Source organism: Camellia sinensis, chromosome 1 (assembly GCF_055761805.1).
Source record: "Camellia sinensis isolate YWXY chromosome 1, ASM5576180v1, whole genome shotgun sequence".
NCBI classification, from domain to species: domain Eukaryota; kingdom Viridiplantae; phylum Streptophyta; class Magnoliopsida; order Ericales; family Theaceae; genus Camellia; species Camellia sinensis.
The window spans coordinates 249,770,681-249,791,896 of record NC_138961.1 but is presented as its reverse complement, the minus strand read 5'-3'; the positions used below and the strand labels follow the sequence as shown (position 1 = coordinate 249,791,896).

General features: G+C 34.1%; 1 protein-coding gene across 3 annotated transcripts; it reads left to right on the top strand.

Moving 5' to 3' along the window:
- Positions 1-1,725: 1,725 nt before the first annotated feature.
- On the top strand, positions 1,726-6,575 carry LOC114320048 (uncharacterized). 3 transcript variants are annotated; one of them, XM_082925208.1, is made up of 7 exons: positions 1,726-1,953; positions 4,097-4,217; positions 4,314-4,398; positions 4,659-4,895; positions 5,127-5,237; positions 6,057-6,176; positions 6,276-6,575. In XM_082925208.1, the coding sequence occupies exons 1-4, from the start codon at positions 1,788-1,790 to the stop codon at positions 4,893-4,895; spliced, it is 609 nt and encodes a 202-aa protein (XP_082781334.1). In that variant the 5' UTR covers positions 1,726-1,787; the 3' UTR covers positions 5,127-5,237; positions 6,057-6,176; positions 6,276-6,575. The 3 variants fall into 3 exon arrangements, with proteins under 3 accessions (XP_082781334.1, XP_082781323.1, XP_082781339.1); XM_082925197.1 differs by having other exon boundaries at positions 1,769-1,953; positions 4,659-4,831; XM_082925213.1 differs by having other exon boundaries at positions 1,769-1,953; positions 4,659-4,835.
- Positions 6,576-21,216: the final 14,641 nt, after the last annotated feature.

The following is a 21,216-nucleotide window of genomic DNA, read 5'->3' as shown; positions in this document are numbered from 1 at the left end:
ATAAATAACAACTATTAACTAAAGGTAGTCTTCTTCAATCCAGAAGCCAAACCCTCCCAAGCTAAGTCCTTGGAGGTAGTTTATCGCCTGAACCTGAAAATGATGTTCCCATAAAGGGTGAGCCACAGCCCAGTAGAAATATACTAAACCACTTATAAGCAATGAATAAAGCAATAGTATTCAACAGATGGTTAACCAAGATAATCAATTACTTCATTTTACGATCTCATGACACTATTGTCTAAGATACGTTTTACTTTCCAATTTTATCAACATGGCTCAGAACCTGGCCAAACTTACAACAGTAAATCACATATATAATATTCACATCCTTCCAATATCAACAAACAAATGAGACTCAAGCTCAAATCAAACACTTCATACTTCCAAATTGATACACATTTTAGTGCTGTATCAATATAACACTTCTATATAAATAAGCACACATAAAAGTGATGCTAATGGAGTCCATCCCCTATCTCCTCCCAAACAAAATCTGGTTTAGAGGTCCATCCCCTATCTTCCCCTAAACCGTGGAGTACATCCCCTATCTCCTCCCACACACAAACAATGTATGCAAATGCAATGCTCAATCAATACACGTATTTTCTGTATCAATGCCATAGTCAACATTAATGACTTAACCAATGTGATTAGTTTCAGTTATTCCTAATCCACATGCAATGTCTACAACAATCACGACTATCCTCCACCGATAGCCCAAAACAGTTATTTCTAAACTGAAAATAACTATGTCAACAATTCATAGACAAATGATACCAATTACCCAATTACACCATTTAATCAATGAATTCCATGAATTTAACACTCTTTTCCCAATTCCATGAATCACTTATACAAATTAATTCAATAATACAACAAGGGTTTTTCCCAAAATTTATCAAAGTAACCCCAACATGTTAAAATACCAAAACTTAGAACAAAAGCTATATAATGGAGTAGGAAATCCCTACCTCGAAGAAAACAATACAAATGGTGAAGACAAAGATGAGTGCCCAATTACCAAAGTGCTCCAAATTGCCAAATGTTCAGATTAAATGAAAGCCCTCAACCCCCTCTATCTTTTTAATGAAGGATCTAGGGTAGAAACACACCCTAAGTGGATCAAATCTAAGAAAGAAGGTGAGTAGGGAGAAGGAGAAGTCGGACCTAGGGTTTGGAATCAAAAAGAAGATGAAAAGGACTGATCAAAACCCGCTGCTGTAAATATATACTGGACAGGCTCGCTCGAGCGAAGACTTGGTCGCTCGAGCGACCAGACACAGAGAAACTACGCTCGAGCCAAGGAAGCCTTGCTCGAGCCAACAACCCAAAAGCTCGCTCGAGCGAAAGAAAGCTCGATCTAGCGAAGAACTCAAACCCTCAGGTCTGTAACCAGACACACGCTCGAGCGAAGGAACTATTGCTCGAGCGAAGAACGAACTAACTCGCTCGAGCGAAGAAAATCTCGCTCGAGCCAAGAATGCAAAGCTACAGGTCCAAACCAGATGCAAACTCTCGCTCGAGCTACCAAACCCCGGCTCGAGCGAAGAACCAAAAACAACTGCTCGCTCGAGCGACAAACTCCTCGCTCGAGCGAAGATCCAAAATACTGGACAGCAACACTTGATTTCTAAACCCAACCAACCTGAAACAAACCTGCCCAACACATCCTAAAATTCCAAATGAGAAAATAAGGGACAACAACAACCATTATACAATGACAGAATCTACGGAACCTATGTCCGGACACAATAGTCAAATGGGAAAAAGACCGGGGTCGCTATATGGACCCTAAAGCAGGTCAACCATTTTGTGATACACAAAAAAGACTTGCAGCATTCACAAAGATGCTTCATAGTGGGATGCCACTGAGTTCTAATTGGTTGAGACAATCACTATTACCTCAACAGGCAACCCATGATCCCGTTCAAGATGGAAAAAAAATTACTGGTACCATCATTTTCCACTATCTTTCGATGCAGAACAAAGCTAATGTCTTGTTCTATGTTGTATGCTTAATTATCTTTTGCATGATAACAGCAAGCTTGCTGAAGACATTTTTTTGATGGTGTCTTGGAATTCATAGTTCAGCAAGTTTGGAATTTTGGAGCCTAGGGGAATTTTGGCTTTTTTTTTTCTTAACTATGCATGGTAGTCTATGTTATGCTTTTCATTTTAACGTTTTCAGTAAGTTGCATCAATTTGCAACCTGCTTTACCATATATATTGAATTTGATGTTGGGTTTTAAGTTCTTGCTTAGCAGAAAAAACTCTGTTATGCGGTTTTGACTATGGCATAACTACTAATGTATATACGAGAAATAACAATCTTCCATTTTTACTGGCCTGAATTTGACCCAAATCTGTTGATTTTTCAGGCTCTTTAATTATTGGAATATTCATTTCTAATTTATCTCATATGATGATTCCAATAATTGATGACCAGATAAATAGTCACCTTTGATATGTTAGTACAAATATTTGGAAATTGTTTTATCATACTTAAAATAAAATAAGTGTTAGGTTTTATTTATTGGCAATCCCGTTTGACAAAACTCCTTTGAGTTGTAATTTTATTCGCACTTTTATTTCAGTAAGGCTATGAGTGTTTAGATGCGAATCCAACCCGAATTGTGCCATTCAGAGAAGTTTGTGATGCTAATGCTTTCAAGATTGCCACTTCGCTGATTATGACAGGGATCGAGCTGCCCGGTCAGCTCGCGGGGGTCGAGGGGGCAGCGCCCCTTGGCGGGTCCGGGGCAGCGCTACGGCGGGGTCGATGGGCAGCGCCCCCGAAGCAAAATGCAAAAATGCATTCAAAGTTGCCTGTCCGATCATGTTATATTTTTCCAGTTTTTCCATTTTTGGCCTTCCCGCTCGAGCGGGGAAAGTGACGCTCGAGCGGGGATTGGAAGCTCTCAGCATCTCTGCAGTCGCCTGCAAAAGTACTGGATAGTGTGATTTGCCGCTCGAGCGGCAAAACCGACGCTCGAGCGTAGAGCCTGTATGAAATCACAGAATTTGAAGTCTCCGCTCGAGCGGGGAAAAGGGCGCTCGAGCGGACCGCGCGATCCCAGATTTTCAGATTTGATTAAAGAGTTGGTTTTCTTCTGAAATTAGGATTGCTTTGGTTTTCTATAAATAATTGGTTTTCTCCCAACACTAGGTGAACTGCTTCAGATCTTATTTTTGGATCTTAAGGTTTATATCTGGAGAGATTTTGCTAGTTTTTCTTTGATGTTTTGAGAGTCTTCAACTCATGTTCTAAAGAGAGTACATCAAAGGTTGTGTTTTGTTCTACAAAAGAGAGTGTTGTTCTTCAGTTGTGTATTCTGAAGAATTCGAGCCTGAAGCTGTGGTGGAATCCAGAGTGGCTCATCAGAAAGACAATTCCGTGGTGAAGATGGGGTTGGAAGAGGCACATAAAGGTTGGTTCAATTAGGCGTTGTGGATTCGCTAGGTAATTGAGAGTATACCTGTGTAATTCCTTTAATTCTTCTTAGTGGATTGTCTTGTGGCTGTTGCCTGTGGTATTTTTATCACAGTTGGAGGTGTCCAATTGTGGTTTTTTCCACATTAAAATTGTTGTGTCTCTTTGTCTTGATTGTTTGATTGTTTGATTGGGATTGTTATATTCTGCTTTAAATTGATACATAATCACAAATCAACATCTAGGGGATTTCTAGATTTTTCAATAAGAAATTAAGATAATGAGTAAGATTTCATGGCAAAAACTCTTTGGCACATGATGATGATGATTGGTTTCGTGGGGCTTGGCGAGAGTGCACTAGACCAAATTCTTCGGAGAGGTTCATTCTTTGTGGTGACTCCAATGGAGGAAAATGCTGGATCTCTGCACAGAATGCTAATGATGTGAGTTGATTGTGGGAGAAAAGTTATTAGGAGTTCAGAACTCTTGGTTCTAGCTTAATATTAACATGTCAACTGCATTGTAATTTTATGGAATTTTTTATGGGTCATTTCTATTTTTGTGGACATGAAGCTGTTTGTTTTCTACTCCTCCTCCTTCCTTTTAAATATTGGGAACTACAAAGTTTAGAGAAGATAACAATTTATGTTGTGATATTTGCAGGATCTCAAGGGCATACGCTGGCTGCTTGTCCCAGTAATGTTTGTTGGACTGATGATGGCCTTGAAAGGGACCTATATATTCAGACATCTAGTGTCACTGTTTTAGCGATGGATGGTAGAAGGTAGGAGAAACTGGTGAGCTTGGTCAAAGTTGTTCTTTTGTGGTTTAAAATGACAGAAACTCAATTCACTCATTTTTAATCTTTTTCTTGGGTTAGATGTTCAACTGTTTTTAAGAGCTTCTTTAATCGTATTCCCTGTTCTTTTCATGGCTCAAGCTTTCGGGCAAAGTTTGAGACAACGGTATGGGTTGAACTTGCTCACTGAATTTACATCTACAAGATTTTGAACTTAGCTTCAGGATAAATTTCATCTTTTTGGAAATGGAATATGTTCATGACAATTCATAATAGTTCAACGTTTTTGAAACTATACCTGTCCAGGTTCCTTTTTGCATCCTTTTAGGTGTTGGTTTGTTGTGCATTATTTATTTGCTACTTTGCTTTTATTTATGAATTTCCAAGCCTGGATTATACAGCTCACAGTTTGATTTGAATGATTAGGGGTCCAATGGAAAAGGCCACTTTGTACTTGTTACAAATCTTGTCCCATGTTCTGGGATTAGATTACATCTTTGGCCTGAGAAAGGAAAATCAGCATCAGACTTGCCTGTTGGTAAAAGGGTTCTAGAAGTGACACAAAAAATGGTGCACATTCCATCAGGACCAGCACCAAGGCAGGTACAAAATGTTGTACTTATGATATCCAATCCTCTATGGGAGTGCTTAATTCTTGCGTAGGTTAGTTTCTTGTTGTTTGTGTCAGCTCCAGTGGAAGTGATTATCAATGTAAATAACATGAATTTACACTGATTAAAAAAGACAAATAAGAGAAATTTACAGTGATTTGTGAAGTTGTGAATCTGAATTGCTATCTGAGTGTGGTTAGAGTAGCAGATTTTAGTAAGTTGGTTTGTTTGACATGCTATTGTAGCTGATTTTTTTGTTTTTGTTTTTGTTTTTGTTTTCTAGATTGAACCAGGTAGTTAGACTGAGCAAGCTCCTCCATCAACTGTATTTTTGTTGGCTCCTGGGGATATGCATGGTTTCAGATTCTTGACCATCGCAGTTGCACCTAGTCCGGTATTGTTTCTTTAATTTCGTCTGTTGTCTCACGTGTGTTCTCCATTTCATAGTACCACAAGTATATATGCATCAGAAGGTTTCGTGAAACCTTTTGGCTGCTTGTTTTTGTTTATATCAGAAAAATTCTGGCATAAATTCACCGTAGTTAATTTTCCAAAGCAATCTCAAAAATCAAGGCAATGCATATTATTTGAAAAACATTGTTTGTAGCATGACTTTCTCTTTAATAATGCAATTGCCATTCAAAAAACTAATAGTGTTAGAGCCAGTTTCCTAAAGACTGGATATGCACTGATGTTTTCATTTCTAATTTTTCTTTTCCCCCTTTTGTTTTATGTTTGAATATCTTGTTTATTATGCCCTTCCTTATGTTTGAATATCTTTTTGGAGTGTTGCCTGAAAATCAAAGTATTGATGCGGTTTGCATTAGCCTCGCCTGGAGTCAATCCTCAATTAAACCTTTTAAATACACAAGTTTTGCTTTGAGTGGCTGTGTTGTTGTTGTTGTTGTTGTTGTTGTCGTTTCTTTCTCTTTCTTTTCTTTTTTTCCCTGTTGCTAAATGAATTTCTATTTTCTAGTATGATAATATTCTCATTATGCGGTAATCTTTCTTTGTTTTGAGGAGTCTCATTTTCTCATCCTGTATGCATGTTATATTGTGATACTCTGTTGATCATACAGATTTTATATACTATGTATCTGTTGTATCTTTTGAATGTTACTTCTGCTCTTGTTGAATGTGATAAACATCTCTTAGTTACTTTTGAAAGAGGTTTAAGTTGAGAATGTATACATAATGACTTTTGCGCTCTCAGACTGTTTCAGGAAGGCCTCCACTTGTTGCTTCCATGGCAATTGGACAATTCTTTAGTCCAGAAGACGGGGAATTAGAGTTGTCTGCTCAGTTGTTGCTCCTCTCAACTTATTCTCCGAAGGTCAGTACTTTCATTAAGTAGCTTCTAGGCGTGTGATTTCATCTGGATTATATAGTTTTATTCATCTACTGACAGCTTCATTACTTAAATTTTGCACAGGACATAATATTGAAGGAGGACCATCCACTTGCTTTCAATGTCATTTGCTATTACCTTAGGCCTTTTTCCTGTTAAAAGGATTTGGAATAAGTAAAACTAAGACACAGTATATGGAGTGTAATTTTAGTAACAGCTACAATCTATGAAGCACAGACTCCTCTTCGAGGGCTCCGTACTAGTGTCGGACACGCGGTGGACATGTGTCTGACACGCAACAGAGAGTGTCCCAATTTTTTTTGCAACTGGACACGTTCGGACACTTTTGGGACACGTTCAGGGTCAATTTCATCATTTATGAAACTTCTGTGGGTCGATTTGTAAAAAAATAAAAACAGAACAATATCTGCCCTAAATCGAACATAAGAGAAAGAGAGAACAGAAGAACAGAAGAGAGAGAGAAGACCTGGTCGTCCGTCGCTCGTCGTCATACACCTTCGTTGCTCTTCTTTCACGACCTTCGTTGCTCTTCTTTCATTCTTCTTCTTCTTCGTTCTTCGATTTTCTTCTTCTCTGATCGTCTCTCTCTATCTCAGTTGCTCTCTTCTCTCTCGTAGTCACTCTCTATCTCTCTCCTTTTTTGAGTTCAACTTTTATTTTATTTTTTCTTTTATATGGTCACTGGTCACTCTCTCTCTCTCTCTTCTAATTTTTTTTTTTCTAATTTCATTTTATATTTTCTTTTTTCCTTCTGTGCCTGTATTATTTAAGTATATAATTTTTTTTGTTGATTAGTTTTGGTAATTTTAATAATGTGTATATTATTTGTATTTTTTATTACCTTTTAATGATTTTTATTTTTTATTTATTTTTTATAATTTTATGACACATAATAAATAAAATTAATTATATATATTGAACATGTTCCCAGCGTGTCGTGTTTTCCATTTTTTGAAAATTTGCTTGTCTCCGTGTCGTGTCCGTATCCGTATCCGTATTCGTATCCGTATCTGTGCTTTATAAGTCACAATGGAAATAGAGGAGAAATAAAGATTGAGAATCAAGAACTACCTAAGAGTGAACATTTTCGTTATTTAGGATCGATTATCACAATAATTGGAGAAATTGGAGCAAATGCGGTCCACATAATTAATGCGGGGTAATGAAAGTCACATTCTTACTATGTCAAGATCAATTCTAAATATTTAAAAATACAGAAATATAATAAATATATCGCACATAAAACAAAATAAAAAAATATTTACCCTAAAAAATTAAAATTAAGAAAATTTTTAATCATTTAAAAAAAATAAACCCAAAAAATTTCAAAATACAACACAAAACATAATTTTTTTCAAAATTCTTAACCAAATAAGTTTCTTTTTTTAATTTTTCAAAACTTATTTATCTTTTCAAAATTCAAAATACAATTTCCCACTTAAATCATAAATTTAAAATTAAACCAAAAGAAACTGTTATTTTGTCTACTTAATTTTACATTCTATTCATTTAATGGCTATTATTTATCTTATTTAAACCTAATGATTCATGTTTCTATTTAGTTTTTAGGTAATATCTTTTTTTTTTTTAGGTAATAATTCATGTTTCTATTTATTTTTCAGGTAATATCCTTCTTTTTTTAGGTAATAATTCATGTTTCTATTTATGTATCATATATGAAAACACCTTAATGTATATATGGTCGAATTTTCCTGCTGAGGCGTTAAATCAAAGCATCCTCTATACGTCTATTTGCCACGGTCGCTGCCAAACCGCGACGTCACCGTCTCACTCAAAATCCTAGTAGCATAGCATTTGTTCAACGACAGCGGCGTCAATCAACAAGTCATTATGGAAGAACAGAACCCTCTAGTAAGAATTCAACTTATTTTTGTTTCACACTATTAATTTTAAAGTTTGCTTTTTGAGATTTTATTTTCTTTTTTCTTTTAATTTTTTTCTTCTGTACAGATGTTTGACGACTGGTTTACTAATCACATTCAGACACCTGAAGAAATATGGGAGTTCTATGAGGACAAAGTTCTCAGACTAAGTAGATCACTTGTTGAACTGCTTAATCAAATAATTGATTATCTGAATGATATTCACCAAAGAAACAGTGTCAATAGTAATCTGTTGAACAATTTAAGGATTTATCGTACATACTTTGGGTCAAGGCAACTTAGAAGGTAGAGTTTGTTAACAACCCTCCTCTAAATCCGATACATGACCCCATAGATGGTATAGTAGCTGATGTTTAACACTTTAGAAATATAGTATATGAAGCGACGGAACGATTTCATTTAGAAGTTTATTCCCCAGCTTGTCTCCTCTTTTTTCAATCCACCTATGATTTTAACTCACGGTGTGGGTACGGTCATACTTTGTCTTATGTAAAGAGAATTGTATTTTATAACTATTCTCATTCACTCTTTTTCAATATAAAGTGAGGATGACACATTTTATTTATAAAGTTTATGAAATACAGAAGAGGAATCCATTTATTTTCAACAAATATATTTGTTTATATAATACCTCTTCTCTCGTAGACATGGGTTTTTGGGTTGCTAGAATTCTGTTTGTTTCTCATTTTCAGTATTGGGATGGCCGTCAGCCGCCATTGCGACAAGTTCTATATTATCCTTGTCATGGAGAAAACCGATCATATAAATTTCAGACTATTTTTCTTTAGACATATGGGGTGATAAAATATTTGAGGACCGTTTGTAAACATACTAGGGATGTCATTCAAAATGCTTGGTCTGAAAAAATTCTCAATGAGCTCTATCAAGTTTTCCTTGACGCCTTGCCTAAGATACATTTCCTTATTTGTGCACTAAGTTCGGTGACAATAACGATTGCCAAAAGTATTTGTCTGCTAAAAACATTGTTAAGCTAATGAGGCACGGTCCTTTTGGCTACAAGGGACTCAAGTTTTGGGTCGGTTGTGCAACTGACAAGGTATGTTTATTTATCACTTCTCTAGTTATACTTTAACTCAAATTTTTTAAGTTATCTCAAGAGTAGTTGACAAGATCAACTAAATAAATAATTGTATGTCGTTTTACAGCTAAAAAAATTTAGTATCATGAAAACATAATTTACATTTCTTGGGTTTTGATAAATAGTATAGTCCGTGCTAATTTGTTATGATTTTATTTGATTTGCCTGTTTCTATAATAAACTCGAGGCTATTTTATTTTATTTTAATTATTTTAGACCATTCATACTTTGCGTAAGGGCTTTCAATGAGACAAAACATTCCCAGTTCTATTTTGAAATACAAGGGATGATTGCATTTTTTAAATTCATTATTGAATCTGTATTGAGACTATGTGGCATTTTGGTTTTCATCATCAATCATTTTAAAAGTTATTTTCTTCATATACATATTTATTATAGTAGTATATATTTTCTTATTAAGTTTTTGTTTTAGTGATCTAGGCTTTTTGGGTCTTGCCTTGTGAGATTCCTGCGCCTTTTAGGGTGTGTATTGAGTTTTGTATATATTTTCTTTTTGGTAATAAAATTTCACTTGCTAAAAAAGGATCATTTTATTCGTTTATTTATTTAGATTGGGAGAAAGGAGATGATCCTTTTTTAGCAAGTGAGATTTTTTTACCAAAAAGAAAATATATACAAAACTCAATACACACCCTAAAAGGCACAGGAATGTCACAAGGCAAGATCCAAAAAGCCTAGACTACTAAAACAAAAACTTAATAAGAAAATATATACTATTATAATAAATATGTATATGAAGAAAATAACTTTTAAAATGATTGATGATGAAAACCAAAATGCCACATAGTCTCAACACGGATTCAATATGCTCAATAATGAATTTAAAAAATGCAATCATCCCTTGTCTTTCAAAATAGAACTGGGAATGTTTCGTCTTATTGAAAGCCCTTACGCAAAGTATGAATGGTCTAAAATAATTAAGAAAAAATAAAATAGCCTTGGGTTTATTATAGAAACAGGCAAACCAAATAAAATCATAACAGGTTAACATGGACTATACTATTTACCAAAACCCAAGAAATGTAAATTATGTTCTCATAATACTAAATTGTTTTAGTTGTAAGACGACATCCAATTCTTTATTTAGTTGATCTTGTCAACTACTCTTGAGATAACTTAAAAAATTTGAGTTAAAGTATAACTAGAGAAGTGATAAATAAACATACCTCGTCAGTTGCACAACCGACCCAAAACTTGAGTCCCTTGTAGCCAAAAGGACCGTGCCTCATTAGCTTAACAATGTTTTTAGCAGACAAATACTTTTGGCAATCGTTATAGTCACCGAACTTAATACACATGAGGAAATGTATCTTAGGCAAGGCGTCAGGGAAAACTTGATAGAGCTCATTGAGAATTTTTCCAGACCAAGCATTTTGAATGATATCCCTGGCATGTTCACAAACGGTCCTCAAATATTTTATCACCTCTTATGTCTGAAGAAAAATAGTCTGAAATTTATATGATAGGGTTTTCTCCATGATAAGGATAATATAGAACTTGTTGCAGTGGCGGCTGACAGCCATCCCAATATTGAAAATGAGGAACAAACGGAATTCTAGCCATCCAAAAACCCATGTCTGCGAGAGGAGTGGTATTATATAAACAAATATATTTATTGAAAATAAATGTATTCCTCTTCTGTATTTCATAAACTTTATAAATAAAGAGTGTCATCCTCACTTTATTGAAAAAGAGTGGCCGGGAATAGTTATAAAATACAATTCGCTTAACATAAGACAAAGTATGACTGTACCCACATCGTGAGTTAAAATCATGGCGGATTGAAAAAAGAGGAGACAAGTCGGGGGATAAACTTCTAAATGAAATCATTCTGTCGCTTCATATACTATCTTTCTGAAGTGTTGAACATCAGCTACTATACCATCTATGGGGTCATGTATCGGATTTCGAGGAGGGTTGTTAACAAACTCTACCTTCTAAGTTGACCTTGACCAAAGTATGTACGACAAATCCTTAAATTGTTCAACAGATTACCATTGAAACTGTTTCTTTGGTGAATATCATTCAGATAGTCAATTATTTGATTAAGCAGTTCAACAAGTGATCTACTTAGTCCGAGAACTTTGTCCTCATAGAACTCCCATATTTCTTCAGGTGTTTGAATGTGATTAGTAAGCCAGTCGTCAAACATTTGTACAGATGAAAAAATTAAAAGAGAAAAGAAAATAAAATCTCAAAAAGCAAACTTTAAAATTAATAGTGTGAAACAAAAATAAGTTGAATTCTTACCAGAGGGTTTTGTTCTTCCATAATGACTTGTTGATTGACGCCGCTGTCGTTGAACAAATGCTATGCTACTAGGGTTTTGAGTGAGACGGTGACGGCGCGGTTTGGCAGTGACCATGGCAAATAGACGTATAGAGGATGCTTTGATTTAACGCCTCAGCAGGAAAATTCGACCATATATACATTAAGGTGTTTTCATGTATGATACAAAAATAGAAACATGAATTATTACCTAAAAAAGAAGGATATTACCCGAAAAATAAATAGAAACATGAATTAGTACCTAAAAAAGAGGATATTACCTAAAAACTAAATAGAAACATGAATCATTAGGTTTAAATAAGATAAATATTAGCCATTAAATGAATAGATTGTAAAATTAAGTAGACAAAATAACGGTTTCTTTCGGTTTAAATTTATGATTTAAGTGGGAAATTGTATTTTGAATTTTGAAAAGAGAAATAAGTTTTGAAAAATTAAAAAAAGTGACTTATTTGGTTAAGAATTTTGAAAAAAGTTGTGTTTTGTGTTTTGAGTTGTATTAAGAAATTTTTTGGGTTTATTTTTTTTAAATGTTTAAACTTTTTCTTAATTTTAATGTTTTAGGATAAATATTTTTTTTATTTTGTTTTATGTGTGATATATTTATTATATTTGTGCACTGTATTTTTTAAATATTTAAAATTGGTCTTGACATAGTAGGAATGTGACTTTCATTACCCTACATTAATTCTGTGGACCACATTTGCTCTAATTTCTCCAGTCATTGTGATAGTCGATCCTAAATAACGAAAATGTTCACTATTGAGTAGTTCTTGATTCTCAATCTTTACTTCTCTACTTCCATTGTGACTGTTACTAAAATTACACTCCCTATACTCTGTCTTAGTTCTGCTTATCTTAAGTCCTTTAGATTCAAGTACTTTTCTCTAAATCTCCAATTTAGTGTTAATTAATTCTCTAGTCTTATCTAGGAATGGCAACTGGCCGGGGCGGGGTCGGGGACTACACTCCCCGTCCCCGATGGTAGAAATTTTTCCGTCCCCGATCCCCGACGGGGAGCCTATCACCGCCCCCACCTCGGCTCCTAACGGGGATCGGGTTTCCCCGATCCTGAAAATTCCCCGACCAAAATAAAAAAACAAAATAAAAAAAAACAGATCTGAGCTCAAAATGTACATATATTCATCATCAACGACAACAATATATATTCATCAACAACAACAATGATCTGTTCATCATCATCAACAACAACACACACCCATTCAGAGAGAGAGAGAGACGAACAGATCTGAGCTCAAAATGTAAAAAATAAAAACACATTGAAAGAGAGAGACAACGGCAGAGAGACAGAACTCTGATGATGATGGGAGGAGGGACATCAGTGATGGAGCAGTTGTGCAGATTGCCGTGATAGAAGGACGACGGCGATGGGGAGAAGGGACAGCGGCAATGGAAGGACGACAGCGATCGGCGGTGATGGGAGAAGGGAGATCGGCGATGATGGGAAGTAGGAGATCGGCGCTACGCAGAGAGAGAGAAAGAGAAAGGGAGAGGGAGAGTGAGAGTGAGAGGCTTAGACTTGAGAGAAATGAATGTGAGTGTGTGAGAGAGGCAGACTGATTCAAACATATATATATATATGGAGAATATTCGGGGAGTATTCGGGGGCGGGGCCGGAGGACCCTATCCCCGTCCCCGACCCGAAAACCGTCATGGAATCAATTTTCAATATCATCCCCGGCCATATGGGGATAATTTTAGGAAAAAATTTGTTCTAATCGGCGTCGAGGGATCGGGTCCCCGTCGGGTTAGGTTCAAATTGTCATCTCTAGTTTTATCTACTAACACAACATCATTTTCAAAAAGTATATACCATGGCACATCATTCTGAATATTGCGCGTCAACTTATCCATAACTAAAGCGAAAAGATAAGGATTTAAGGTTGATTCTTGGTGTAACCCTACAGTAATTGAAAATTCACTTGTCTCTCCAGCAGACGATCTAATAGTGTCACCACACATTCATACATATCCCTAATCACGTCAATGTAACATTTTGTCGCCATTTTCTTCTGTAACATCCACCAGATTATATCTTGAGACACTCTATCATATATTTTCTCAAGATTAATAAAAATTATATGAATGTCAATTTTCTTTTCTCTATACTTTTCTATTCTTTTTTTTATTTGATTTCATAATCCTCAAAATAGGATTATGAAATTTAAAAAAAAAAAAAAGTGTTTGGTTTAGTTTTGAGTTATATAAGTTTTTGAAAAAAGTTTAAAAAATTTAAAATTTGTTTGGTTTTGAGTTTTGAAATTAATTTTTAAGTTGTATATTTTGAAAGTAGTTTTTAGAAATTTACAAATTAAAAACTTGTTTGGTTAGGAGTTTTCGAAACTAGTTTTTGAGAAGGGTTTTTTTGAGTCTTGTGTTTTTTTTGTCTTGTAGTCACAACTTTTTACAATATTATAGTCAATTTTGTTTACTGCTTTTACATACGTAATTTATAAATTTACTTTCTAAATACACCCAATATAATTTATATGGCAGAATTATATATATATATATATATATATATTAGTTTGTAAAAATATTTTTAAAATTTAAAACTTCATTTCTGATTTATATCCACTCAATCTACATACATTTAAAACTGAATCAGTGTGTTTGGTTTCAGATTTCTGAATTCAATTTTTTGAAAATTGAGCTTTTTTGTTTTTAGTGAATATTTTTTAAATTTTAAGCAATTTTTTTTACTTTTTTAGATGCACATTACTTAGATGTATCTAAATAGTAAAATATTTTAAAAAATTAATAAATACACAAAAATACGAAATATGTACTTAATTTTTGTTTTTTTTTTTTGTTGTATTTTTTGTTGTATTTTTTGGTATTTAGTGTATTTTTTAAAGATTTTTTTTCACAAATATTATATTTTTTAAGTGTATTTATGTTAGGTGTGTCTAAAAATTAAAAAAAAAATTGCTTAAAATATTAAAAAAATTCATTGAAAACATTAAAATACAGAAGATAAAAATGCAGAATTTTCTGAAAACTGTTTTCTGAAAACTATAACTAAACAAGCTGAATACATTTGTTTTTCATTTATTCACATTTTGTTTACTATTTATGTATATTTCTTGGATCGCCCATATATATCTAAAACACAACAAATTATTTGGTCAATACTTAAAACCAACTTAAAATTCCGTATCAGTCTATTGAATTTAAATTTAGTTGATTTTTCCTACTAAATAGAAAATTAATTTTTAATTTATTCAAAATAACAAATCATGTTGTTTCATTTTTTTCTATGATATCTACTGTTTGCATTACAAAGTTTCAGCAAACATAAATAAAAAATATCTTCATAAAAATTTTCAACATAACATCAAATCGTACAAAAGAGTATTTAAATTAATTTTAAAAAATAAGCTTTTGAAAGGAGATTTAAATTTTTAAAACTTGTTTGATTAAGAATTTGAAAAAAAGTTTTGAAAATTTAGAACTTATTTGCTTATGAGTTTGGAAAAGAGTTTTGAAAATCCATAACCAAATAGGTTTTTGCGTTTTGGATTGTGAAATTGTGATTTGAAAAGTAAACCAAATGGAGTCTAAATTTTTTATTCTCACTCTTTAGAAAACATTTTGTATTAATTTGACAACAACTAAAATATATATGTTAATTTAAGGACACTAATTTTTTTGTGGAAAAAACAATACTTTTCATTATTCTATCACTTTTGACTTCATCTGGTTCAGGTGACTAGTATGGGTTAAATTTTCTCCAAGCTAAATTTCACTGTGTTAAATCAATAAAATTCACTATTTTCAAAACAAAAAATTTTAAATAATGGCTAAAAATTGCCAAATTGAAAATCAATTTTACTATTATAGTCAATGAAATTTCAATTACTTCTTTTATTTTTGTTAGTGAAATTTCATTGTATTCTTTGTTATCAATCACAGCGAAATTTCACTTTGTTTGAATAGTAAAATTTCTAAATAAATGGAAAAATTGTAAAATTGAGAACCTAAAAGTCTGTTTGGTTTCAGTTTTCTGAAAATTGAGTTTTTTGTTTTTCGTGTTTTTTTTTGTTTTTGTTTTTAGTGATTTTTTTAAAATTTTAAGCAATTTTTTACTTTTTTAGATGTACCCTACTTAGATGTATCTAAATAGTAAAATATTTGTGAAAAAATATTTTTAAAAATTAATAAATACACAAAAATACAAAAAAATACTAAATTTTCGTGTTTTTTTTTTTGGTATTTAGTGTATTTTTTTAAAAAAAATTCACAAATATTATACTTTTTAAGTGTATTTATGTTAAGTTTGTCTAAAAATTAAAAAAATTGCTTACAATATTAAAAAAATTCTTTGAAAACTTTCAAATAAGGAAAATAAAAAAGTAAAATTTTTTGATAACTATTTTCTGAAAATCAGAACCAAACAAGCCGAATAGTTTCTATAAGAAACTTATCTATTAACAGAGAAATTTCATTGTTTTCACACATAAAAATTTATCCATATTTAAGCAGTGAAATGTCTAATCAACACAATTATTTATAAAAAAAGTTCTTAGTTGAAGGAAAATTTCAATTCAAGCTACAATGGTGGAAGCAAAAATTATTGTCGGTAGTAGGAAAAGAAATCTTGATTAAAGCAATGATGCAAGCTATTCCATCTTATGCAATAACGTGTTTTACTTTTCTAAAAAAATTTTGTGATAAATTGAATTCCTACATAAGCAATTTCTGGTGGAGTGGAGATCCATAAGGCAAGGGCATTCATTGGTTTTCTTGGGGTTAGTTGGTACTTTCTAAATTCCAAGGGGGCTTGGATTTTGAGAATTTCAAGGCGTTTAATATGGCACTCCTGGCTTGTCAAGGATGGAGATTGGTGAAATACCTTAGCTCTCCGAGATTTTAAGGCGTTTAATATGACACTCCTAGCTCGTCAAGGATGGAGATTGGTGAAATACCTTAATTCTTTTTGTGCCCGAATTTTCAAGTGAATTTACTTTCCTTGCATAGATTTCATGCAAGCAACTAAAGGCCGAAGGACATTTTGTTTGGGATAAACTAAAAAAGTCAAAAAGTTACTAAAAAAGCTAAAAAGTCTATACTATTCAAGGGTAGCTTGTGAGGGAAGCCACTAGGGCAAAATTATTATTTTACCCTTTGAATTCAACTACCCAAAAAGTCAAAAAGTCAAAAGGGTAAAATTGTCATTTTGATTTTACTACAATATTTTATTATACATCTTTTCGTAAAAAATCAAAAAATTATCTCAAACATACATCTTTTTTCTCTATTAATATTTTTTTAACCAAAAAATCAAAAAATGCACTTATATAACATATTCCAAACAACTACTTACCTGAAGGTTTGAGATGGCAAGTTAACAACTGATCCCGAATCTTATTTGGGAGTATCGATGGGTTCCAGGACTTCCAAACTTCAAAATTTTCTCTTCAAAACCCATAGGGATTGAAGTGGAGAAGGTAAAGGATGTTATTGATGAAACTAGCAAAAGCTGGAAGTTGAATTTGAAAAATCTAGAAACCCCTAGATATTGATTTTTGATTATGTATCAATTGTAAGCAGTAAATAACAATCCCAATCAAACAAACAAGACAAATCAACACAACGATTTTAGGTGGAAAAATCACAATTGGAGCGCCTCCAATTGTGATTAAAAAAATCACGGGCAAAAGTCACAAAACAATCCACTAAGAAGATATAAATGAATTAAACAAGTGTACTCTCAATTACCTAGTGAATCCACGCCCGAATTGAACCGACCTTTATGTGCCTCTTCTAGCCCCGTCTTCACCTCGGGATTGTTTTGCCTAACGTTGAAACCACAACGCCGATGTCGAATCAACGACGATGAGCCACTGCAGAATCCACCAAAGCTTCAAACCCAAATTCCACAGAATCCACCGAAGAACAACTCTCTCTTTTGTATTAAATAAACAAACAATCCTTTGATGTATACTTCTTAAACCATAAGTTGAATACTCAATTAAACATCAAAGAAAACTAGCAAAATAGCCCCAAATATAAACCCTAATATCCAAGAAAAAGATCTGGAAGCCGTAACACTAAAATCTAACTACAACACATATTTATAGGAAACAGGTCCGCGATGGGCGCTCGAGCGAAGGATCTCTTGCTCGAGAGAGGAGACTAAAACGCATGTTTTTCCGAGTGTCTTCGCTTGAGCCACCAAAGTGTCGCTCGAGCGAGAAAAACATCTTCTCAGTATTTTTACAGTTAGTGCAAACTTCTAGGACCAAGGATTCTTCGCTCAAGCGCATACTCCTTCACTTGAGCGACTAAACAACTTTAACTGCAATTTTACTTCTGGCTTCGGGGGCGCTATGGCAAACATGAAAAGAATTATTTTCTGAAACTTATCTGCAAGGCACAATTCGGGTTGGATTCGCATCTAAATATTCATAGGCACACTGAAATAAAAGAACGAATAAAAGTATAACTGAAAGGAGTTTTGTCAAACGGGATTGCCAAAAATAAAAACCTAACAGAATTCTTTGCTTATTCTTGTGTCTGAACCTGAGATTCAAGCGGTCATTTTTATCCCTATCTCTTTGGCTCCTTAAGATGACTCACTGGTTTGGTACTTGTTGGGGTATATCTCCTTATTGGAGTGTGGGACCCAATTGATTTATTAAAAGAGTTTAATTTGGTTTGGTATTAGTTATAATATATTTTTATATATTATATCTAATTTTGTGGAGACCCAATTCAGTTTGGAAACAACTAAGGTTTTGATAAAAAAAACCCTAGATTCACTATATATTATTGGTATTGTTTTTCCCAAGAAAAAAAGGTGTTGTGCGGTTGCTCCATCTTTTAGTTTTCCAAGATGAACAAGTATTGATCATTATTATTGGTGAGATTAATACTTGCTTTGGTGGTGTGGTTTCGGTGCTTCGTTTGGTTCGTTTTCAGTACTAATTTGGATTATTATTTTGGGTCTTCTACAAATTTGTTTCGGAAGATTTTGGTTCATCTATTTGGTGAGGTCTTTCCTCTTGTTTATTTGTGATTATTTGAAATTCACCTAAGGGTGGTTTTGTGAGACTATTCGTGTCTCGTTTGGAATCGTTTGGAAACTTATTTGGTTGATAGTGGAATCGGATTTCGATCCCGTGGACGTACCTCACATTGAGGGAACCACGTAAAAATTCTTGTGCTGCTTTTGATTTAATTTTTCTGCATTAGTTTTTATTCCCATTGATTGATTTACTTGTGGGGAATCATGGATTTTCCTTAACAACTAGTGTCAAAGCTTACCGTTTATTTGGACTTATTTATTTGTGTAAATCAATGGAGGGGAATGTGGGTCACATGTCTAGCTTCAATGGAAGTAATTGGGTAACTTGGAAAACTAAAATGGAGGACCTATTATTTTGTAAAGATTTGTATGGACCCATTGAGGGTGATAGTGGCAAACCCGAGGGTATGAAAGATGATGAATGGAATAGGCTTAATCGAAAAGCCATTGGTGTTATCCGTCAATGGATTGATGACAGTGTGTTTCATCATGTTGCTACTGAAACTTCAGCACATGATTTATGAAAAAAATTAGAAGGCCTTTATGATAGGAAATCAGCCACAAATAAAGCCTTTCTGTTTCGTAAGTTGATTAATTTAAAATATAAAGATGGCAGCCCCATTCCAGAACATTTGAATGAAATAAAAAGTATTGTTAGCCAACTTGCTTCTATGAAAATTATTTTTGATGATGAGTTACAGGCTTTGATGCTACTTAGTTCTTTGCTCGAAAGTTGGGAGACTTTGGTTGTGACAGTTAGTAATTCGGCACCCGATGGAGTTGTCACAATGGGCTAAGTCACTAGTAGCTTGTTAAATGAAGAAACTAGAAGAAAATCAGTCGGTTCCTCTCATTCGGAAACATTTGTTGTGAGAGATCGAAGCAAAACAAGGGGGAGGAGTAAGACTCCTCATGGTCGTGATCAAAGCCGTGACAAATCAAGAGATGATTCTTTTTCAAAGAAAGACATTAAGTGCTATTATTGCCATGAGAAAGGGTACATGAAGCGTGAATGCCGAAAGCTCAAGAATAAGGAGAAAATGCGTGACAAAAGTGTGGATAAGAAGCAAAAAGACACAACGGCAGTTACTACTGATGATCTCATGGTCGTTTGTGAAGATGCTTGTATCAATTTTGTGGGCCAAGAGAGTAATTGGGTTATTGATTATGGTGCTTCTTTTCATGTGACTTCTCGAGTTGATTTCTTCACTACCTACACTACAGGAGATTATGGTTCTGTTCGAATGGGTAATGAAGGTTTGTCCAAGATTATTGGCATTGGTAATGTTTGCTTGGAAACAAATTTAGACTGTAAGTTGTTGCTTAAAGATGTGAGGCATATTCCCGACATTCGCCTCAATTTGATCTCTACTGGGAAGCTAAATGATGAAGGCTTCAACAACAAATTTGGTGATGGAATATGGAAGCTCACAAAGGGTTCTTTGGTGGTGGCTAAGTGCAAGAAGACGCATACACTTTATTCAATGCAAGGAAAAATTTGTAAAGGTGTTGTCAATGCACTTCAAGATGACACTTCTACCGAATTGTGGCACAAGCGGCCTGGCCATATGAGTGAAAATGGGCTACAAGGTTTGTTCAAGAAAGAGCTTCTACCCGGTTTGAAAGGTACACATCTTAAAACTTGTGTTCATTGTTTGGCAGGTAAACAACATAGAGTTTCTTTTCAGAAAAATGTTGCTTCTAGAAAAGAAAATGTGTTGGAGTTGATTCATTCGGATGTTTGTGGTCCTTTAAAAGTTAGAACACATAGTGCTGCACTTTATTTTGTTACTTTCATTGATGATTATTCAAGGAAAGTTTAGGCTTTTTTACTAAAAACTAAAGATCAAGTTCTCGAAGTATTTAAGCATTTTCAGGCCATGGTTGAAAGATAAACAAGGCAAAAATTGAAGTGCATTAGATCAGACAATGGTGGTGAATACATTGGGCCATTTGATGAGTATTGTCGTAGCCAAGGTATTCGACACCAAAAGACAGTTAAGAAGACTCCTCAAGAAAATGGCGTTGTCGAGAGGATGAACTGCACCATTGTGGAAAGAACAAGGTGTTTGCTTTCACAAGCTAAATTGCCAAGATCCTTTTGGGGTGAGGCAATGAAGATAGCAGTTGACGTGATCAATTTGTCTTCTTCCTATCCTTTGAATGGTGATGTTCCTGAAAGAGTTTGGACCAGTAAAGTGGTGTCTTATGAGCACTTGAGAGTGTTTGGTTGCCGAGATTTTGTTCACATTCCAAAGGATGAGAGGTCTAAGCTTGATAGTAAGTCAAGACAATGTATTTTTCTTGGCTATGAGCGTGATGAATTCAGGTATAGATTGTGGGATCCGGTCGACAAGAAAGTCATTCGAAGCTGTGATGTTGTGTTTCTTGAAGACCAAACAATTGAAGACTTTGGCAAAGGTGATCAACCGGAGCCAAAAACTAGTGATCTCATTGACATGGATCCATCTCATTCATCTTCAGTTGATGATGAAAATGGAGGAGATATGCAGCCACCTATTGAAGATGTAGAGGATGATGCTAATCCTAATGAAGTTGAGCCAGAAATTGAGGAAGAGTATCCAACTCAAGAACTGCCACCACAACTTGAGTTGAGGAAATCTACAAAGGACCGACAAC

What these genes read in the sequence shown, in the direction of transcription:
- LOC114320048 (XM_082925197.1), top strand. Translation starts at nt 1,788, where the DNA reads ATGGACCCTAAAGCAGGTCAACCATTTTGTGATACACAAAAAAGACTT. An exon ending in TTAGCGATGGATGGTAGAAG is followed by an intron (nt 4,218 to 4,313) that starts GTAGGAGAAACT and finishes TTCTTGGGTTAG; the next exon opens with ATGTTCAACTGTTTTTAAGA. An exon ending in CCATCAGGACCAGCACCAAG is followed by an intron (nt 4,832 to 5,126) that starts GCAGGTACAAAA and finishes TTTGTTTTCTAG; the next exon opens with ATTGAACCAGGTAGTTAGAC.